Below are 17740 nucleotides of genomic sequence, written 5' to 3'. Positions count from 1 at the left end.
GTATGACCGTATGTATATGTGACAAATACTCTCTTGAACTTGAACCCTATATTATTATAGGACCCAGACCCGCGATTGTGGCGCCGCCCGCGCGAGCACCTTGTGTCGATTACGCCCATTTTGCTATTTTTTAGTATTTTTAGAGCTTATAGAGCTTATTGTGCGTCATCACCGGGTGTCATGACATTTCACTGCATATACGTACGACCGTATGTATATGTATGCGTATAATCTCTTGAACTTGACCTTGAAGCGTCTAAGTACAGATCTGGACATTTCAGGTGGTCTGCGCGTAGAAATAAAATGTCAGAAAACTCCGAGGAATTTGAAGGCACCATAAAAAACAGGCGCTGTGTATCGGAAGCGGACTTCGTCGTCGTCCACTGAAGAGGTAAACATTTACCACCACTTATAGCACATTCATGGGAAATACACTAATTGTACTTTCAGATAACAACGCCACGTCGGAGCCGCCGCCCGGCTCGGTCGAGTCCAAGTTGAGTGCGCTCCTCCAATAGAGCTGAACTCTGAAACTCACTTTTATCGCACATGTTTTTGTCAAGGGACTTGCAAAAACATACATAAGCAAACAGAATCTATTGTAAAAAACAAAACAAAAAAAACCCGTTTAAATACTATTTGTAGGAGTTGGGAGACACACCGACTATACTCATTGTGGGAAAAGACCGGTAAAAATGTTTAAAAACAACTAAAATCACAGCACTTGAACTTGGATTGGGGACTGTGGCTTGTAGGAGCTGTTCCGAGCGGCCGCATCTTCCTGTCTTTGCATTTGCTTTCGCTTCTTGTGAATTGGGCAATTGCGAGTGAACGTGACGGCAACAGGATCCTGTTTTCACGGTGAGACATAGTGTGACACATAAACCGACCAACGTTAAACCTAAAATGTAACATAATGCTCCGTAATAATGTCTCTTTATGCTATCAATTTATCGGGGTTTTATACACTCACGACAAATTTTGATGTGTGTACAGGTAGCCACGTCATGTGGCCGGTTAGCTCAGTTGGTTAGAGCGTGGTGCTAATAACGCCAAGGTCGCGGGTTCGATCCCCGTACTGGCCATAATCGTTTTTGTACGTCACATTTAGATGTTCTGACGACAAAAGTGCCATTAGAAATATTTTTCTACAATGAAAACATCAAAGAAATATGCGAACATTTCCGCTCCCTTTTATGAAATAATAACAATAATTATTAATTATACTAAATTATATTTATTATAAATATTACTTGACCTAACCTAACCTGAGTTGAACTATACATGTTAAAAGTGTGTCGTTTTGGTTGTACTGTAACCAAATCTTTTTTTATATATCCTAAATACAACTTCTACCACGATAACCACTACTTAAGAGGTATCAATTTACCACAACTTATCGTACATTAATTGTGAATATATATATAGTAAATACACTTATTGTACTTTCAGATAACACACTTAAGCATGTCAATTTTAACTCGAGCGCTGACATTGGAAAAACCAAAACAACCCAGACAGCTGCGGCTCTGATGCGGGCTCCGGTTCGGAATCAGACGAGTAACAGATGGATTTACACTTTACTTACTATGACGAGACTCCACTTCCTCTAATATGGAAATTTCGACCTTTCAGCACCACAACTCTTCTACTTCATCTTCTTCCTCTCCGGCTCTGGTCTGCTCCCGCTAGGGTTCGCCGCAGCGGATCATCAGCCTCCAACACCTTCTGTTCTGCGCATCTTCCTCCCTTACACCAACCGCCTGCATGTCCTCCCTCACCACATCCATAAACCTTCTCTTTGGCCTTCCTCTCTTCCTCTTGCCTGGCAGCTCCATCCTCAGTATCCCTCTCACAATGTAACTCTCATCTCTCCTACACACGTCCAAACCATCTCAATCTGGCCTCTCACTTTTCCACCAAACGGTCCAACCTGAGCTGTCCCTCTAATGTACTCCTTCTTAATCCTGTCCGTCCTTGTCACTCCCAATGAAAACCTTAACATCCTCAACTCTGCCACCTCCAGTTCAGCCACCTGCCTTTTTGTCAGTGCCACCGCCTCTAAACCGTACAACATAGCTGGTCTCACTGCCGTCCTGTAGACCCTCACCTTCACTCTTGCTGGAACCTATTTACATTCGGTAGAATCTGAAAAAGATCACGGCACAGTGGTTGGAAAACACTGCCCTGCTGGGCTCGCCCCACTTTGAGGATGGGCTTTGAAATTCCTCCATCCAGGCGTTATTGCAATGGTGGGAAACCTTCCAGCAAAACTCAAACCAACAAAAACAAAGCACAATACAGATGTAATTTCCTTGTCAAAAACGGGAAGTTCACAACATTGTCACTGAGTCATACACGGTATTATACAAAAAAAGATTACATACCATGTGTTTAATTCGGTTTTTCATGGTTTTACTGAGTTTTTATTGCTTGGTTTTATTGTTGTGCACTGTTGTGCGAGATACTATACACCATACAGTATATGTATGTGAGTATGTGTAATATATATATATATCAAAAATTATACTATATTGTGAGTTTCCCATTTTAGAGAAGGAGATTTAATGACACAATTATATTAATGCTATTTTCTCGATGCAGTTGAATGGAAGTGATCCTCCAAAAATGGTGACCGGAGTCCATAGCAACCCACAGCAACCGGCAAACTTCCTGAGCCCTAAATTGCACATCGACTTTTACAGGCGGCACATAGCCTATAATCCCAAATGAATAAATGGGTATGCATCGAAAACGGTTCCAAATGTAGCTTAAAAACGTATATCCTGTATCAGTGTTTTTATTTGTACTTGTTTTTTGAGATGCTGAAGGTAAACATGCAACCCTGCATTGAGGTAATACTGGGAGCATTAACCTTTTGTGTTTGTGTGTTTAAACCAGAAAATCTCTGACTCCGACTCCGGACTCCTAACACCGAAAGACACTGGCCCTCAGAGTTCTCCAAAATGCGGGTTCAAGAAATGCTCTTGGGCACTCTTGAAGAACTGGGTGACAAGGACTTCGGGAAGTTCCGTTGGTACCTCTCCCAGCCGGCGGGCCGAGATTTTAAAGCTATTCCTAAGAGCTATCTGGAGAGCCCCCACCGCCAGGACACGGTGGATAAACTGGTGGAGATCTACGGTGTAGGGCCCGCCGTGGACGTTGCTGTGGAGGTCCTGCAGAAGATGAACCACAACCACGCTGCAAAGAAGTTGCAGCGACGTTACACAGGTGCAGTGGGATAAGGGGACGCTCGCACGACGTGTGTCGGCAGGAGAACTCTGCCACGGTTTTCCTCCTGTTTGCTCAGGGCTGTTAAATACATTTCTGAACCTGATATTTATGTCGTGTCTCCCTCTGATTTCCCTCGTCTTTTCCTTCCAGACTCAGAAAAGACAGCAGCAAAGCAGCAACGTCCTGCCCCGTCACCCGCCCCGTCACCCGCCCCTTCCATCAATTTCTCCATTTCTGCTTGCGGTGAAAGTGTTGTCTTTGCGCCCTCATTAAACAGCACCAGTATAGAGGGCGCACTCACTTTTAACATAAATAAGCAACCTTGAACCAAATCCAATTTGTTATTATTCTGTGTTTTACATGACAAAACTGTGTGTAATGTGAAAAAAGGTTACTCTAACATTTGTATCTTTTTCCATAAAGACAAACGGTATTAAATACATGTGGTTCTCTTGGTATGAATTACAAAAAATACACAGAAAATACACGAAATGTACATTTAAAAAAAATAAAGTAAACCTATTATTATCATAAACATCAATGATAAAATGATACAAAAGATATTTACATGTGAGCAGCATCAGAATAATGTTATCCTGCTTCTGGTACAATTGCTGTTGATATAACATTTACATTTTTATTTTTATTTTATTTTTTAATAAAGCGATGTGGCTGGAAGTGACTGATTCACCCAGGGTTTACGTTACTCCCCGTGACGTCGTCAGATCTGGCAACCCGCTCCCATTCAACGTGGACGAGATGACGCTCGGTCACGTGACACGTGGAAGCCGGAAGCGCGCGGTACACGTCAACGGCGTGCGCCACGTGATCTGGGACGACCGGCGCTAGGTTAAGCCGCCCCGCTGGGAAATGTTGTCGCGTACACCGGCACATCAATTTAACCGATGTACAGCGGCTGAACACGTGTCATTTACGTTCGTGTTTTCGGATAAATCGTCACTTTGAATGACCGACGAAGGCGGACTTCCGGCGTATAACGACTGTGACGTCACGTTCGCGACCGTAATCTCTGCGTCGAGCGACGGACCCGGAAGCGACGTCTTTTTTTTTTCCGAAGTCCCACTCGCTTTCTGTCTGCGTTTGTGGAGGCGCTGAACTGCAACTCCTTCACATTTCAGCCGTGTGTCCGGGCTGTAGTTTGACACCGCAAGCGATTCGGGGCGACTGGGGTGAAACGGTAAAGCGAGCGTCGCCCACGGGGGAATCGAGAAATAGTGTTCGCTAATGTTAGCTCGCTAGCTTACATTCGGCGAGAGAGAGCGAGAGAGCGAGAGTCTGTGTGTGTGTGTGTGAGCGAGCAATTAGCTGACGTTAGCGAAAATCATCTGTTGACCGGGGCGAGAGAAGATGGCAAACAGAGGCTTCATCCTGACCGGGCTCCTGCTGCTGCTGGGGCTGACTGAATGCAATGCGAGGATACACAAACTCGTCCTGAAGGTAAGATACCTGATATTACTAAACTATTATGAGGGGTCCAGTTTGAAAAAAAAAAATACAAAATAAAAACGGTTGTTTTTGCTTAATTGATTTTCTATCATTAATCTCCTTCGCGTCTTTCGCGCTGAAAGTGTCTGGAACACGACGATCGACCAACCCACGGACAGAGTTGAGGTCTCGTTGGAACCCGTCGTGGTTCAGACGTCTTGTGGCGCAATGACATCCACGCCGAGCTACATTTGTAGCAGGAATTAGTGAAGGTCCGTTGCAAATTTACTGGAAAAGCTGGAAGAACGTCGGCGTAGTTGTGGAGCAGGGCACTTTGTGACATCATTAACCGGTGTTATAAAAGTCCAGGATTTGCCCCTGGGTGCTCATTCACATTCGGAGAGGTGCGCCGTGTAGACCTGGTTGCTTCCCATAGTATTGACACTTGTTCAGACAATGCAATGTCAACCCGGAAAAGTGTAGCGTGTGCTGCGTTTCACAGAACTCTGAAAACTGTACGCAACCAAACCCGGTCTATTGCTGCCTGCGGTTATATTCGTTATTATTATTATGATTTGTATTGTCATCATTATGCCTGTCGCGATTACTATCAATATAAACTACTATATCGACTTAATGTACAATATATGGACATGACTTTGGTAATTTTTCTGAGCTCGATAATTGCCCGTTGTGTTTACATGTGTGTTTGTTTATGTAATGCCACCAACATGATGCCTGAATAAACAGCAGGCTTTTCCCTACCACTACCAAGCATCAACGTGACACAACCTAAACAGTACCTCGGTGACAGAAGAATCCTCCAAAGTCGTGATCTCCTCCTCATCTTTTGGACTTTTCAGTGACCACGATCATAGTCCTGAGTTTTATTGGTCTGGAGTTTTATTTACGTTAGAATCCACAGGGGATTCTCTGCCACTGTTATTACAAGATGCTGTGTTCAAGTCACCTGGGAATTTACCATCAAACGACTTTCTGCTTTCTGCTGCTCGTAACATTAATCTGTTTTTATATCCATAACTACTCTACTTATATTTGAACTTATGGAAAATATATTTGGAAATGGCTTTGACCCAAAGTTTCAGCTTAATGAGGAAATGTAGCTGAAATGTTGTAATTTTCAACGTTAATAAAAACAGTGTATGAATGAAATGTGTGCTTATTCACATAACAGGTTTTTTTGCATGTGATCATTTCCAAAAGACCTCATCGCATTGGTCATATTTCAAAAGAAACATTTATTTATTTATTTATTTGTATTTTTATAAATGCAATTGGGGGATTTTGCCACAAGAGACCTTAAGTGCAGTTTTTCTAACAGAGCCTGAGGGTTTTTTTAATTTATGTTTTATGTATTTAGGATATTTACTTTTTCTTTTTAACATTACAATGTCTGAATATTCTTAAGAATTTAAAGTTCATTGCTATTTGAAAGGGTGTACTTGCATTATTGTTCTATATTATCATTATATCAGAGGCAAAAAAAAAGGTCTTAAAATGACTATGGTTCATCGCAATTTTTTCTGTAACATATCGTCCAACAAAAGTAGTTATTGTGACAGGCCTAGTTATCTTTACATAGTATTGTTACTTCTATTATTGTTATAACCATTTTGTTTTCCACCCTAGTACACCGTACATGTAAAGATATATCTTTTTATACATGTATATAGACATTTACAATTTTATTAAAGTGAGGTTTATTGTAAATTGTTACATTTTAGGTTAATTCTATATAGCCGCATTTTTCTAATTATTTTGGTTAATTTTTAGGTTTATTGTATATTGCCGCATTTTTATATTCTTCTTACTTTAATATTATTATTATTATTGATTCGAGATTTAAGAGGTTTATTTGTCACATATACATACGTTCATACATATATGCAGTGAAATGTCAATTGCCTATTGTTTTGATGTGTGCGGTTGTAATTCTATCTGGCTGTCTTTATCTCTCTCGCCACCAACTTTGGTTTAGTCTTGCGATGATGTTCCACAGCAAGCCACCTGTTAGCCACCTAGCACAGGCTGTCAACTGTGCCAGGCATGTGTGGTTACAATGCTCCTTCAGACATCAGTCCATGGCCACTTACTTCTACTTAAGTATAATTGTATAAGTACTTGCTATTAAATGTACTTATAAGTACTTGTGATGTTATGTTATGTCAGTGCCCAGATATAACAGCCTATGATATGTACCTTTTTTTTTCTGGAGAAGCGTAATGTTGATATAAATTGCCAGTAAACAGTTGTTGCACTGCTTAATCATCTACTTCAACCTCTCTTCTCTACTTGCCCTTTTCCCAGGATGAAACTCGGTTGATCATCCCCCTCAACACTTTTGGGTTTTATGCCAATGGGACTCTGGATGTTAACCTGCTGTCACTTCGTCTTCCAGGGACGGTTTTGGAACACAGCCAGTTCCCTGTAAGAAGTGTGTTGTTTGTGTAGTGTGCAGGGGTGTCAAGAATCTCCAAATCCACAATTCGATTTTAAGGTCACATTTGATTTTCGGTTTAAACATTTTTATTATTATTATTTTTTTTCCCAGCACTGATGACTTTGCTGTTGTTAGACTATCCTGTCTTGATTTGTGAAGAACTTGTTTGAACACTTGTTTGCTAACTTTTATTTGAATAATAACAATTATAAATAATAACAAAAATATAAGAATATTTAAACAACACACACACAGCATTGTCAAATCTAGACTTTAGAATAATAAACAATAAGTTGCTTATTTCACTATTTTTAAGTTACTCACCAATACAGTGGGGGATTTAATTATTTGATCTGACAAAGAAATTAACGGTTTATAATTTTGGTGGTAATTTTTGGTAGGTTTATTATCACAGTGAGAGACAGAATATCAAAAAGAAAATCCAGAAAATCACATTTAAAAAAGATATATAAATTATTTTGCATTTCATTGAGTGAAATAAGTATTTGATCCCCTATCAACCATAAAGAATTCTGGCTCCCAGATTAGTCCTCTCGCTTTAAGAAAGTACTCCTAATCTCAACTCATTACCTCTATAAAAGACACCTGTCCACAGAATCAATCAATCAGACTCCAACCTCTCCATCATGGGCAAGACCAAAGAGCTGTCTTAAGGACATCAAGGACAAGATTGTAGACCTGCACAAGGCCGACATGAGCTACAAGACCATTGGCAAGAAGCCGGGTGAGAAGGAGACAACTGTTGGCGCGATTATTTGAAAATGGAAGAAACACAAAATGACCGTCAATCTCCCTCGGTGTGGGGCTCCACGCAAGATCTCACCTCGTCGGGTATCAATGATCATGAGAAAGGAGGGATCAGCCCAGAACTACACAGGGGGAGCTTGTTCATGATCTCAAGGCAGCTGGGACCACAGTCACCAAGAAAACCATTGGTAACACACTACGCCGTAATGGATTAAAATTCTGCAGCTCCCGTAAGGTTCCCCTGCTCAAGAAGGGACATGTACAGGGCCGTCTGAAGTTTGCCAATGAACACCTGAATAATTCAGAGAATGCTTGGGAGAAGGTGATGTGGTCAGATGAGACTAAAATCGAGCTCTTTGGTATCAGTGCCGTGTTTGGAGGAAGAGGAATTCTGACATGAACCCAAGAACACCATCCCCACCGTCAAGCATGAGCTGGAAGCATTATGCTTTGGGGGTGTTTCTCTGCAAAGGGGACAGGTCGACTTCACTGCATCAAGGGAAAGATGGATGGAGCCACGTACCGTGAAATCCTGGGTGACAACCTCCTTCTCTCAGCCAGGACACTAAAAATGGGTGGTGGATGGGTCTTCCAGCACGACAATGACCCAAAACATACAGCCAGGGCAACAAAGGAGTGTTTCAAGAAGAAGCTCATTAAGGTCATGGAGTGTCCTGGCCAGTCCCCGGACCTTAATCCTATAGAAAATCTGTGGAGGGAGCTGAAGCTTGGAGTTAACAAGCGACAGCTTGAAATCAAAGATTTGGAGAGGATCTCCAAAGAGTGGTCCAAAATTCCTCCTGAGATGTGTACAAACCTGTTAATCAACTACAAGAAACGTCGACCTCTGTACTTGCCAACAAGGGCTTCTGCATCCAAGTACTGAGTCATGTTTTGAAAGGGGACCAAATACTTATTTCACTCAATGAAATGCAAAATAATTTATATCTTTTATGTAATGTGATTTTCTGGTTTTTCTTTTTGATATTCTGTCTCTCACTGTTATAATAAACCTACCAAAAATTACCACTAAAATTATAGACCGTTAATTTCTTTGTCAGTTGGCAAACTTACAAAATCAGTGAGGGATCAAATAATTATTTCCCCCAATGTATAAGCGTAGAAAAACAGATGCTATTTTTGCCAGAGTGGTTATAAAAGCTAATCAAAAGCAAATTACTGTCTTTGTCTTCTACTCAAATGCGAACGGCTCAATCATTAACGCTCACCTTATCCATCGGCGCGTCCGCCATATTGTAACGGTCGGGATCCACGGGTCGGGGTGGGAAGGTGCAGTGTGCGTTGCGGGATGTGGCGCAACTCCGAACCGACTTTCATGAAAGTCTCTTCGGAGCCAGGGAGGGCTCCTGAAGGGCCTTCACCCCCCAGCGCACACTGCATTTGTTTCCCGGCGGATCCTGACCTCACCAATATGGGGACCATGTCGGACAATTTTACCCACCAAAACACGGGGAGAATCAACCTTCTTGGGATTTTGAAGTTCATTATCCAACGCTCATTGGATCTTATTGTGACGCTAATTGTGACACCGCTAGTAGTGTATTCTATGCAACATTAACATAACATAACCTACATGGTTGGCTCACACTGTAGTAACCTGTTTGGTTAATATATGTTCTAATGAAATCCCTCCATAGGTCGGTTTCAGTCTTTCAAAGTCTCGTGTGAACGGCTTACTTTCATATGCTGTAAGTACATCTGCATTTTGGATATCTTGACTGCCCTGTAAATACTATGAAATGACTGCAGCTGAACGCAAATGTTCACTTGTTTTACTTCATGAAAGTTATATATATTTGGAAAAGTCATTCTGTTTAATAGTTTGTGTCAAATGTGTTTTAAATCATTGAAATATCACCAAAAGCACAGTAGGCAAATAGATTAAAGTTAAATCATGGGTTTTGGTTATTCTGATTGTGGCTAATATGATTAAGTAAGAAAAGCTGGATTTGTTTCAAGATCACCATAAACAGCAGTCTATGTTTGAAGATTATTCGGTCATGTTTTTTTCTTCAGCCGGAGGAAACGGATATGTGCCCCCTCTCCCGCCCCAAGTCCGGCAACGAGTCATTAATCCTTTTTATTCTCGACGTTAAAAACCTCAGGTGTGTCTTTTTCATTGTTTAGTGAGAATACCTGCTCTGTTGCAAGTCAACATTCAAACATCTACTGTATATTGGCCGTTAACCAAGCCCGCCTGTTTGTGTGTCTAGTGTGAATGTGAGGTCTTCTGGTGACCAGGACATCCTCCTCACAGCAAAGCTTGCCTCAGCTGGAGGGTCTTCCAAAAATGAAGGTGGGTGCCTGTCATGCTTTATCAGTTTGATGTGGTTCCCTAACGCAGCCACTTTACACGCAGACTAGAGTGAGTCACCTCAAAATGGGAGTTGTTTAATAGAAAAGGGGCCATCACTTTTGCTTTCATCTGAAGCTCAGAGGTGTTTGTCGTTGAATACCATTTCCTTTTGTTTCTTTTTAGGTTCAAGGAAGACCAGGGACACTGCTGGTCAGGTTGTTGTACCCAATCAGGATAATACAGCAGAGAAAACAGATCCAGCGTCCAAAAAGGATGTCGCTTCCAAACCGGAGGAGGACACAAAACCTCCTGTGGAGGTTTTAAAGAAGGATAGTGATAATGAAATCCAGGTGAGGTGTGCGTCCGTGTGCGTGCAGCGCACATCCAGAATGTGTGTGAGAAGGGTTATACATGAAAGTAATGTGACTTTTATTTGTTTTTAGCTGTCGAAGACCAACCAAGTGACTTTAGCTCTGAGCAAAGTTAATGGTTCATACAACTTCAGTGTGAGTACACAAACCTGGAAACATTATTTCTGTTTTTTTATTCATATCAAAGATTTTATCTTGTTAAAATTTGCACATTTTTAAATTCCTGTCACACAAACAAAATTTACCTGCTGCTTAAAGGTGCATTTATCAGGAGTTTAGCCTTGTCAGCTTGGCTATATTATTTATTTTGAGTGTCCTCTTCTCAATAAGGGTTTAAAGCCATATAATCATCCCCCTCCTGCTGATCCCTGATTGAATAGCTATGGCTAAACCACAATAAAATGAATAAAATAACGCTAAGGTCATTTATGGTATTCATGCATTTGATTGACTTCATATTCCGATTCTTCTGTAGTTTCACATGAAATTTGGACCTCTGGCTGAGGGTCTGTACAACCTCAACTTCCACTACTGCCAAAAGTTAATGCCTGGAGTATCTTACTCGTTCAGTGTAAGTGGTGAAAGGATGATCTCTTAATTTTTACGAATCTCTGTACGTTCTTGTTTGTGCTGAGGTGTCCATGTGCTTCTCAGGTGGAGATCACAGAGAAGAATCCTGGCGGCTACCTGTCTGCAGCCGAAATACCGCTCTCCAGCCTTTACATTTGTATGGCTGGATTGTTCTTCAACGCTGCCATGTTCTGGGTCTACACCCTCATGAAGCACAGGTACACACTAGGTTCGGGCGATCGTGCAAAATTGCAATGTAATGTCTTAAGTAATGTGGCAAATGCAGTATCCCCATTCCAGAAGTTCAGGATTTAATATTAACAAGTAAAGTGTTTCCAAAAAACATCCAGTTTTTACTCAGTTAAGTCCCATAGCAACAGGTTTTTTGGGGGGGGGTTGGAACAGTACAGAGTAAGGACTTGGACAGTCCCTTAACTTAGTTGTTTAAAAAATAAAAATAAATAATAATAAAATAGAAATTGTTTCATACATCTAGGAAACAAATGCAGGCACGCTTTTTAAAAATTTGAAATGAATGCGTGTCGAGGTAGCGCATTGTATGGGCAAGATATATTCATGACATGAATCCTAAATCTCGGCGCACCTTTGATGTGCTGCACTGTTTGCCCAAAGCGGCAAAATGCCTAGAACCGGAGCTGGGTGCCTTCTTGTTTTTTGTTTTGTTTTTTTTGAGCACCTGCCCCTGAAAGTCTCTATACGAAACTGTAGAAGGGAAGTGAGACCTGATCACCAGTGGTTACTCGACAGTTCTGTGCGGAGAGGGGGTGAGCCTTTGCCTCCTCTCTTCCTCCCTCCCTCTCTCGCCGCTCCAGTTTCAAAACATGATGAACTGCACTTACACCGCTTCAGTTCCCAGATTCTTTCCTGGCAGATAAAAAAAACCAAAACATCTCTTTATCAATGTCTATCGCGATTGATGGAGTCGATAGACGGAGTCGTTCGCCGATTGACGGCGTCGATCGCCGATAGATGATTTAATCGTAAATCGGCCACAGCCTACTACACACCAACTTTTTTTCCTATTCCCATCTCATTCAAACTGAAAAAGAAATCGATGAACATTAAGGCTGCAGCTTTTTCTCTACAATTCCATTTGAATCTTGTGTTTCATTATTTTTTAATATTCAAATATATATATTTTTAGCACTGAAATTTAGTACGCCAGGGGGTGGGTTGTCGTTATGCAGCTCCAACCAGAGCGATCTTTTCTCCAAACAAAGAAATAAAAATTTGATGTATTTAATTTACTCAGTTTCCTGCTGCTGCTTCGCTGTGGAGCACATCGCTCCTGCGTTCTCCCAGCCCGGTGGCAAATGCCCCACGGTGTCGGCATGACCAGTGTTTGGGAACCTCTGCACTAGAGGACATCCCATTGGTGATAATCGGGTTGACTTCCCACTTTCACCGCCACATCCGTAGACTTACTGGAAATTCTGGTCAAAGGCGCAGTGAAACGCCGGAGGAGAGGGGAAATGCACCGGTGCAAACTTTGTGCACAGTTACCGGGAATATTCCTCTCTAATGTTTGCTCACTATGCAACAAACAAGATGAACTTATATTGAGCTTAATTGCTCATCACACGTGAATTGATTCGCTAGCGTAAGCCAAGAAACGTAGAATCAATTATTCATTTATAATAAATACAGAATCAAAATGGCAATTTCAGCATTCGAATAATGTTAAAAAAAATAATAATAATATTCAAATTCTGTTTTAATTTCATTCCTGCAGCATTGTTGAACATCTGTGTTCCAATTTTCTAAATCAATAAATGTCTCTTCTTCATCCAGTGGATTAGTGTGTATTATTTCATTGTTAAAGGCTTTGATAGTGGTATAACCTGAACTAGTTGTTAATGATACTGGTTACTCCACTGTGTGAATGACTAATTTTTCTATAAGAGGCCTAAAGGTTTTTGTGACTAGTCATATTCCCGCCTCATTAATGGCTGATTTTAAATTCTTGCCCTGTTATTTTCATACAGATACAGCGTGTTCAAGATCCACTGGCTGATGGCCGCCCTGGCTTTTACCAAGTCTGTGTCGTTGGTCTTCCACAGTGTGAGTACATCATCAGTCCAGCGCTGGTTGTATTTCCCTTTCAGCAGCATCAGGTCTGTCTGCCGTCTTCAGCCTTTTGGATTTTCATCGTTGTGATATCTCAGTTGATTATTATGTGTCTTCTGGCTGTCTCATCATATGTGTTACATTTACCATAGGCCTGAGCGATATATCAATATAATATCAATATGGTGATATTATACTAGATGTAGTCTTGTATTTAGGTCATATCCTGACATGCTAAAATGTCTTTAAGGCTGCATTACAGTAAAGTAGTGCAATTTTCTGGACTTCGTTGACCGTTATTCTGTTGTTCTAATCAGTGCCCTTACTTGGCCATAATATGCATGTTACTAATACTTGTCAAGTATTTCTTGTGTGTAAATATGTTATGAATATTACGAAAATATAGTCAAATTATCGATATTGAGATCTTCTTCTGCTTAGATTTAACAGCCTAGTCATTGAGGTCTCTATACACCATGGCAACCCTGTTTCTCCAGTAATCAAGCTGGAACTCGCTTCCTGTGTCTCTTTCAGATCAACTATCACTTCATCAACACGGAGGGGCATCCCATCGAAGGCTGGGCGGTCATGTACTACATCACACACCTGTAAGTGCAATGCAGTCTTATGTCCAATGTGTTTAGTTACGCAGAGAAAATGCACGCGCCAGTCAGTCAGTATGCAGGTGTCTAAAGGTTGAGAATTGTGGTTTTTGAGCAGAATGCTGCATGTTGTTCAACAAGTCTTTTTACATGTGGATGTTCCAGGCTCAAGGGCGCTCTGCTGTTCATCACCCTGGCGCTGATTGGCACCGGCTGGGCTTTCGTGAAGTACATCCTGTCTGACAAGGAGAAAAAGATCTTCATGATTGTCATTCCTCTCCAGGTGAGTGTGAGCGTGTCAAGAGAGAGATTGAGAGGTTGTGTGTTATCTAAAATAACTTCCACTCACCTCCTCCTCCTCCTTTAGGTGCTCGCTAACGTCGCCTATATCATCATTGAATCTACTGAGGAGGGCTCCAGCGAGTACGCTCTCTGGAGGGAAATCCTTTTTCTGGTCGACCTCATCTGCTGCGGAGCCATTCTCTTCCCTGTTGTCTGGTCAGTACACCGGTCTGCTCGTGTCGGTAAATATATCTATATCTTAATGGCGAAGCCTCCTCGTGTAGAGCGGATCCTAGTGTGTGTGTGTGTGTGTGTGTGTGTGTGTGTGTGTGTGTGTGTGTGTGTGTGTGTGTGTGTGTGTGTGTGTGTGTGTGTGTGTGTGTGTGTGTGTCTGTGTGTCTGTGTGTGTGTGTTTTTCCAGGTCTATCCGTCACCTACAGGAAGCCTCCAGCACCGATGGGAAAGGTAGGGAGCTTCCTGGTGCCAAAATGTCTGATATGTTGTATTGTTGACAATACCGGTTCTTACAGTGTCCGTCCCTTCCCCAGCGGCCATGAATCTGGAGAAGCTCAAACTCTTCCGACATTACTACGTCATGGTAAGTGGATGTGTGGGAGGTCTGTTTCCATGTTTGGTTTTTTTCCGGAATTTATTTTTACATAAAGGGCAACATTTTTATTTGTTTGACACAAAATTAATTCTGACTCCGACCACAATATTCTTCCAAGCAAATATTGATATTTGGACGGCTTTTTGAAATTTGGACAGCTTTTTGAAATTTGGACAGCTTTTCCTTAATATGATGCGGGATCCCTCAATTAGAATGGTGTGTACAATACAACGGGATTAAATGCCCTCTTTATAAAACAGGAAAAATCCTCTTGTTTACACCGTACATAAATCCACTACATTAGAATTGCACATTTAATTGAATAAGCCTCAAGGGGAAATCAGACCCAAAGAAATGTTTAAACTCAATGAGCAAATTCAGGTTTAGCTGGTTAACTCTCCCCTTGTGACTCACGAACAAATGTGCTTCCACTGCTACTTCCTTGCAGAAAATGCAACGCGTACGGCAAACATTTACCTCTACCCTCCCTGAGTGAGGGAGAACGGCTAACCTGACATTCAGTCATGATACTTGACATTTTTTGAGCCGTGAGAAAATGGGTCTAATATGTTTTTGTTCCTCCTCTCCATCAGATTGTTTGTTATATCTACTTTACGAGGATCATAGCCCTTCTGCTCAGAGTGACAATGCCGTTCAAGTGGCAGTGGTACTACGAGGTGAGAGGATGTTGAACAGAACAAACATAGTCCAATGGTTAATCACAAGAAACTAGAAACAAAATACATTTATCATTATTTATTTATAGTAGAAACATTGCATCACAAATCACCCTGTGACTCCGGAATTCCATAGTCCGATGTCACTGAAAGACAACAAATGCAGATATTGAATTACTGTCCTGCTCCTGTGTTATGAACGCCCCACCTCTCCCTTCCTCCCCCTTTTCCTGGCCGATGCCCGACCTCACTCCTTCCCCTTCACCGCTGTTCACCCTCAGTTCCTGGTGGAGGTCTCCACCCTGATCTTCTTTGTGCTGACGGGGTACAACTTTCGACCGGCGTCCAACAACCCGTACCTCCAGCTCCCCCAGGACGAGGACGACGTGGAGATGGACGAAGTGTAAGTGTGCAGACTTGGTCTCTGCCGGGGTTTCCACACATTCACAATTAATACCATTTGAGTTGATACATTTTGAGATAAAATGAACATCTCGCTTGACATTTAATGAAACTGTCCACTTTCCTGTGTTGTGTGAAGGATGACAGAGTCTGGTGCGTTGGAGGGCATTTCTAAAGTCAAGAAGACGTCCAACGGACGGGAGCGGCAGAGAGAGTCCACCTTGTGAACGTGAGGCTGCGTCTTCAGGGAGGGACCACATGAGGACATGAGGTCACACGGACCGAGGCTCCCCACCCCACAAAGAGCTTTCCTTTGAAACTCCTAAAGTGGTTGCTATGGAAGTGCCCACTGTCTGGCTATGCAAAGAAAATGACTTATCAGCGGTGTTCCCTGAAACACTCCACCTTAAGACTTGAGAATGGCTTCAGGAAGAGAGAGACACCTCCATATGTAAATGATGGAACGGTCCGGAAACGAATGGAGGGGAGCTCTTGTGTTGTTTATATTATTTTCTTTTTTTCCCCTTTGGCTTTTTCTTTCTCTCTCTTGCTCTCTCCAAAGATAATAATAATTTTAGAGAAGACTTGCTTTGCGTGCGTTTGTATTGGCTATTTAAATGGTACTTCTGCAAGGACCTTGTGTCTGCTGTGAGTAAAGTGTGTGTGTATGTGCAACCGGTATGAGAGAGATGTCAAAAGAGGATTTGACATGGGACCTAAAAGTGGTCAAATGTTAGCCCATACTCAGGTAAAAGGCTAATCACTTCATATATAGATCCAAGACAAACAATATAACATGTTTCATTCAGGGGAAACAATTTTCCCATTTGTTTATATATATATATATATACATGGTTTTTTGTTTTTTCAGTATTATATTGTGTTCGAGAGGTTACAAAGATTCTACCGTCTTGCGGCAAGGACCACTGCTGTAATTTAGCACTTTTTTGTTGTTACAGGCATTTCCAAACCTTCCATTGGCAGTTGTCATTCATGTATCATTCAATGTGTGAAATGTGGATGTGTATGAATAGAGGAACACAATCTTCTCAATTGCACCCTCAACTGAGTGACGATGAAGCCCTCTTCAGTCCCGTTGTGTTCACAGATGACAGTTTTACCATCACCTCCCACATCGAAGAGAAGTGGCCTCATTAATATTTTTATTTTATGCTTTTGGTTTTGCCTTTTGCTGTTGAACCTATTTTATTCATTGTGTTTCTTAAAGTACAACGATGTGTGCAAGAAGGCATTTGTAAATAATTTAAAGACAAATTGTTCAATATATTGTAAGTGGGGGGGGGGGCACAACATTTGTGAACTTTGCATATAAGAATCTACGGTTCTTTGGATGGGATTCAAACTGGTTTAAGTTTCAGCTGGATCCTCTGTTTTCCTTCTCTCCACATGCAGTCAAATTATGAATGGTCGGGGTGTGACATTTCTTTTTTTTTTTTTTTTTTTGTTAAATGAAAGAAATACTATTAAGTGACGAAAGATAAATCCAATATTGAACCACGGCCACCCCGGTTACGAAAATAACTTTGTAGCGGGACTTTATGTTAGGGTAAAGTAGAGGAAGGTCGGCCATCTTTGTGCTTACTTCAGAGGGTTGATGTCTGTGTTGAACGGTTAAAATAAAGCTAGTGTTTTGAAAAAGTCTGAAACAATGTTTGTACAGTGCATTTTGTTTTCGCCAGAATTTTTTTATTTACAAGGGGGTTGAGTGAGTATGTTTGACATGCTTGACAGGGAGCAGCTGTATGAATACATTACCAATAGATGATATGCATAATGTGCAAGGTAATATGCATTTTGCCTGCAAATGTATTTATTTTTAATCTAGTTTTACACATTGCATCCCACTTGCAAATTCAGGCTCTGCAGCTGAAAAACCCAAAGATTCTCTCAT

At 41.5% G+C, this 17740-nt stretch overlaps 2 protein-coding genes across 5 annotated transcripts; both read left to right on the top strand.

The window, feature by feature from the left end:
• Positions 1 to 215: 215 nt before the first annotated feature.
• Positions 216 to 3804, top strand: LOC307229816 (NACHT, LRR and PYD domains-containing protein 6-like). 3 transcript variants are annotated; one of them, XM_079999900.1, is made up of 3 exons: positions 216 to 391; positions 2902 to 3231; positions 3385 to 3804. In XM_079999900.1, exons 2-3 carry the CDS (start codon positions 2967 to 2969, stop codon positions 3558 to 3560), a joined length of 441 nt encoding a protein of 146 aa, XP_079856026.1. In that variant the 5' UTR covers positions 216 to 391; positions 2902 to 2966; the 3' UTR covers positions 3561 to 3804. The 3 variants fall into 3 exon arrangements, with proteins under 3 accessions (XP_079856026.1, XP_079856027.1, XP_079856028.1); XM_079999901.1 differs by lacking the exon at positions 216 to 391 and adding an exon at positions 844 to 861; XM_079999902.1 differs by lacking the exon at positions 216 to 391 and adding an exon at positions 2640 to 2741.
• Positions 3805 to 4319: 515 nt separating this feature from the next.
• Positions 4320 to 17453, top strand: gpr108 (G protein-coupled receptor 108). Of its 2 annotated transcripts, none has more exons than XM_079999893.1 (18): positions 4320 to 4692; positions 7009 to 7128; positions 9568 to 9618; positions 9947 to 10035; positions 10144 to 10226; positions 10410 to 10576; positions 10670 to 10732; positions 11073 to 11168; positions 11252 to 11385; positions 13174 to 13249; positions 13790 to 13863; positions 14023 to 14140; positions 14225 to 14355; positions 14561 to 14604; positions 14688 to 14737; positions 15343 to 15426; positions 15708 to 15829; positions 15968 to 17453. In XM_079999893.1, exons 1-18 carry the CDS (start codon positions 4603 to 4605, stop codon positions 16053 to 16055), a joined length of 1680 nt encoding a protein of 559 aa, XP_079856019.1. In that variant the 5' UTR covers positions 4320 to 4602; the 3' UTR covers positions 16056 to 17453. The 2 variants fall into 2 exon arrangements, with proteins under 2 accessions (XP_079856019.1, XP_079856020.1); XM_079999894.1 differs by having other exon boundaries at positions 15708 to 15833; positions 15968 to 16071.
• The last annotated feature ends 287 nt before the right edge of the window (positions 17454 to 17740 follow it).

The sequence above is a fragment of the Zeus faber genome (genome assembly GCF_960531495.2).
Source record: "Zeus faber genome assembly, chromosome: 4".
NCBI classification, from domain to species: domain Eukaryota; kingdom Metazoa; phylum Chordata; class Actinopteri; order Zeiformes; family Zeidae; genus Zeus; species Zeus faber.
Note: the sequence above shows the minus strand (reverse complement) of the source record. Positions and strands in the feature narration are given on the sequence as shown.

Coding starts and splice junctions, on each gene's coding strand:
- LOC307229816 (XM_079999900.1), top strand. CDS start 2,967: ATGCGGGTTCAAGAAATGCTCTTGGGCACTCTTGAAGAACTGGGTGAC. Junction 3,232..3,384: donor GTTGCAGCGACGTTACACAG/GTGCAGTGGGAT, acceptor TTTTCCTTCCAG/ACTCAGAAAAGACAGCAGCA.
- gpr108 (XM_079999893.1), top strand. CDS start 4,603: ATGGCAAACAGAGGCTTCATCCTGACCGGGCTCCTGCTGCTGCTGGGG. Junction 10,577..10,669: donor ATAGTGATAATGAAATCCAG/GTGAGGTGTGCG, acceptor ATTTGTTTTTAG/CTGTCGAAGACCAACCAAGT. Junction 15,427..15,707: donor AGTGGCAGTGGTACTACGAG/GTGAGAGGATGT, acceptor GTTCACCCTCAG/TTCCTGGTGGAGGTCTCCAC.